Source organism: Verticillium alfalfae, genomic scaffold (assembly GCF_000150825.1).
Source record: "Verticillium alfalfae VaMs.102 supercont1.3 genomic scaffold, whole genome shotgun sequence".
NCBI lineage: Eukaryota > Fungi > Ascomycota > Sordariomycetes > Glomerellales > Plectosphaerellaceae > Verticillium > Verticillium alfalfae.
In genome coordinates, this window is record NW_003315036.1 from 1,426,230 (window position 1) to 1,427,126 (window position 897).

General features: G+C 62.8%; 1 protein-coding gene across 1 annotated transcript in view; it reads right to left on the reverse strand.

Annotated features, from left to right (window-relative positions):
* Positions 1-493: 493 nt before the first annotated feature.
* The window catches only part of VDBG_02949 (conserved hypothetical protein), a gene marked incomplete at both ends in the record, with an annotated part of 1,065 nt that continues 661 nt past the window's right edge, over positions 494-897 (reverse strand). Inside the window, one exon of the mRNA XM_003006764.1 lies at positions 494-862. Within this exon, the coding sequence (XP_003006810.1) occupies positions 494-862 (369 nt within the window). The remainder of the gene's footprint in view (positions 863-897) is intronic.

Sequence of the window (897 nt, forward strand, 5' to 3'; positions counted from 1 at the left end):
CGTAGTCTTGGGGGAGGTCCTGGCGAGGCCGTGGGTTTGGCGTGCCTCCTGGTGCACCTTGGTGGGTGGTGTACTATCCTGGGGTTTGCCGGTTGGGCCCAATGGTCTTGGGCCGCGTGTGCGAGCGCCGCGAAGGGGACGGCCGGGCATGCTCCGCGTTGGTTTGGGCCACGGCGTATGTGACGTACGTTGTCACGAGGTGGTCGAATAAGTATTACATCGTGTTGGAGCTCTGGGGGTTTGTGCTGGTGGTGGGATGGGTGGTGGTCGCCTTGCTTATCTTGGCTGGGAGGGCCGCCTTCGACATGTTGGGACAAGCTTCGCAAAGACAAAGGTGGACAAAAGGTGTCACAGGAGACATCACACGTTGCCGATCAACCACCAGCTGCAGCAAGGATCACACAGCGGGCCAAATCGAGGACGACACATAGCTAACTCGGCCGCCGTCCACCTCAACGCCCCCTCTCGCGCGCCCTTCTACGCACGTGCACAGCTACCTGGCCTTGGACCCCTCGAGCACCCCCGGTTTCCTCGCGCTAATGGCCACATAATGACAGTGCTCCCCCGCCGCATACCCCAGAACACCAGCCAGCGTGTTGGCGAAATACTTCTCGAGCCTCAACACCCTGACGATCAAGTACGGCACGATGGCCAGCAGGTAAAACAGGCGCAGCATGGGCCGCACGTTCTCGCTATAGTCCCGCTCGACGATATCCTCAAAGCCGGCCTCCTCGAGCAGCGCCCTGAAGTAGCCTGGCCGCGCCGCCTGATACGTAGGCATGGCCGCCAGCTCGTTGACCCTGCGCATATCGGCGGCCATCCAACCGCCGGCCGTAGCGGCAGCGTCGAGGTCATGGTCGTACTCGAAGAGGACGACGCGGCCGCCGGGCCGCAGCG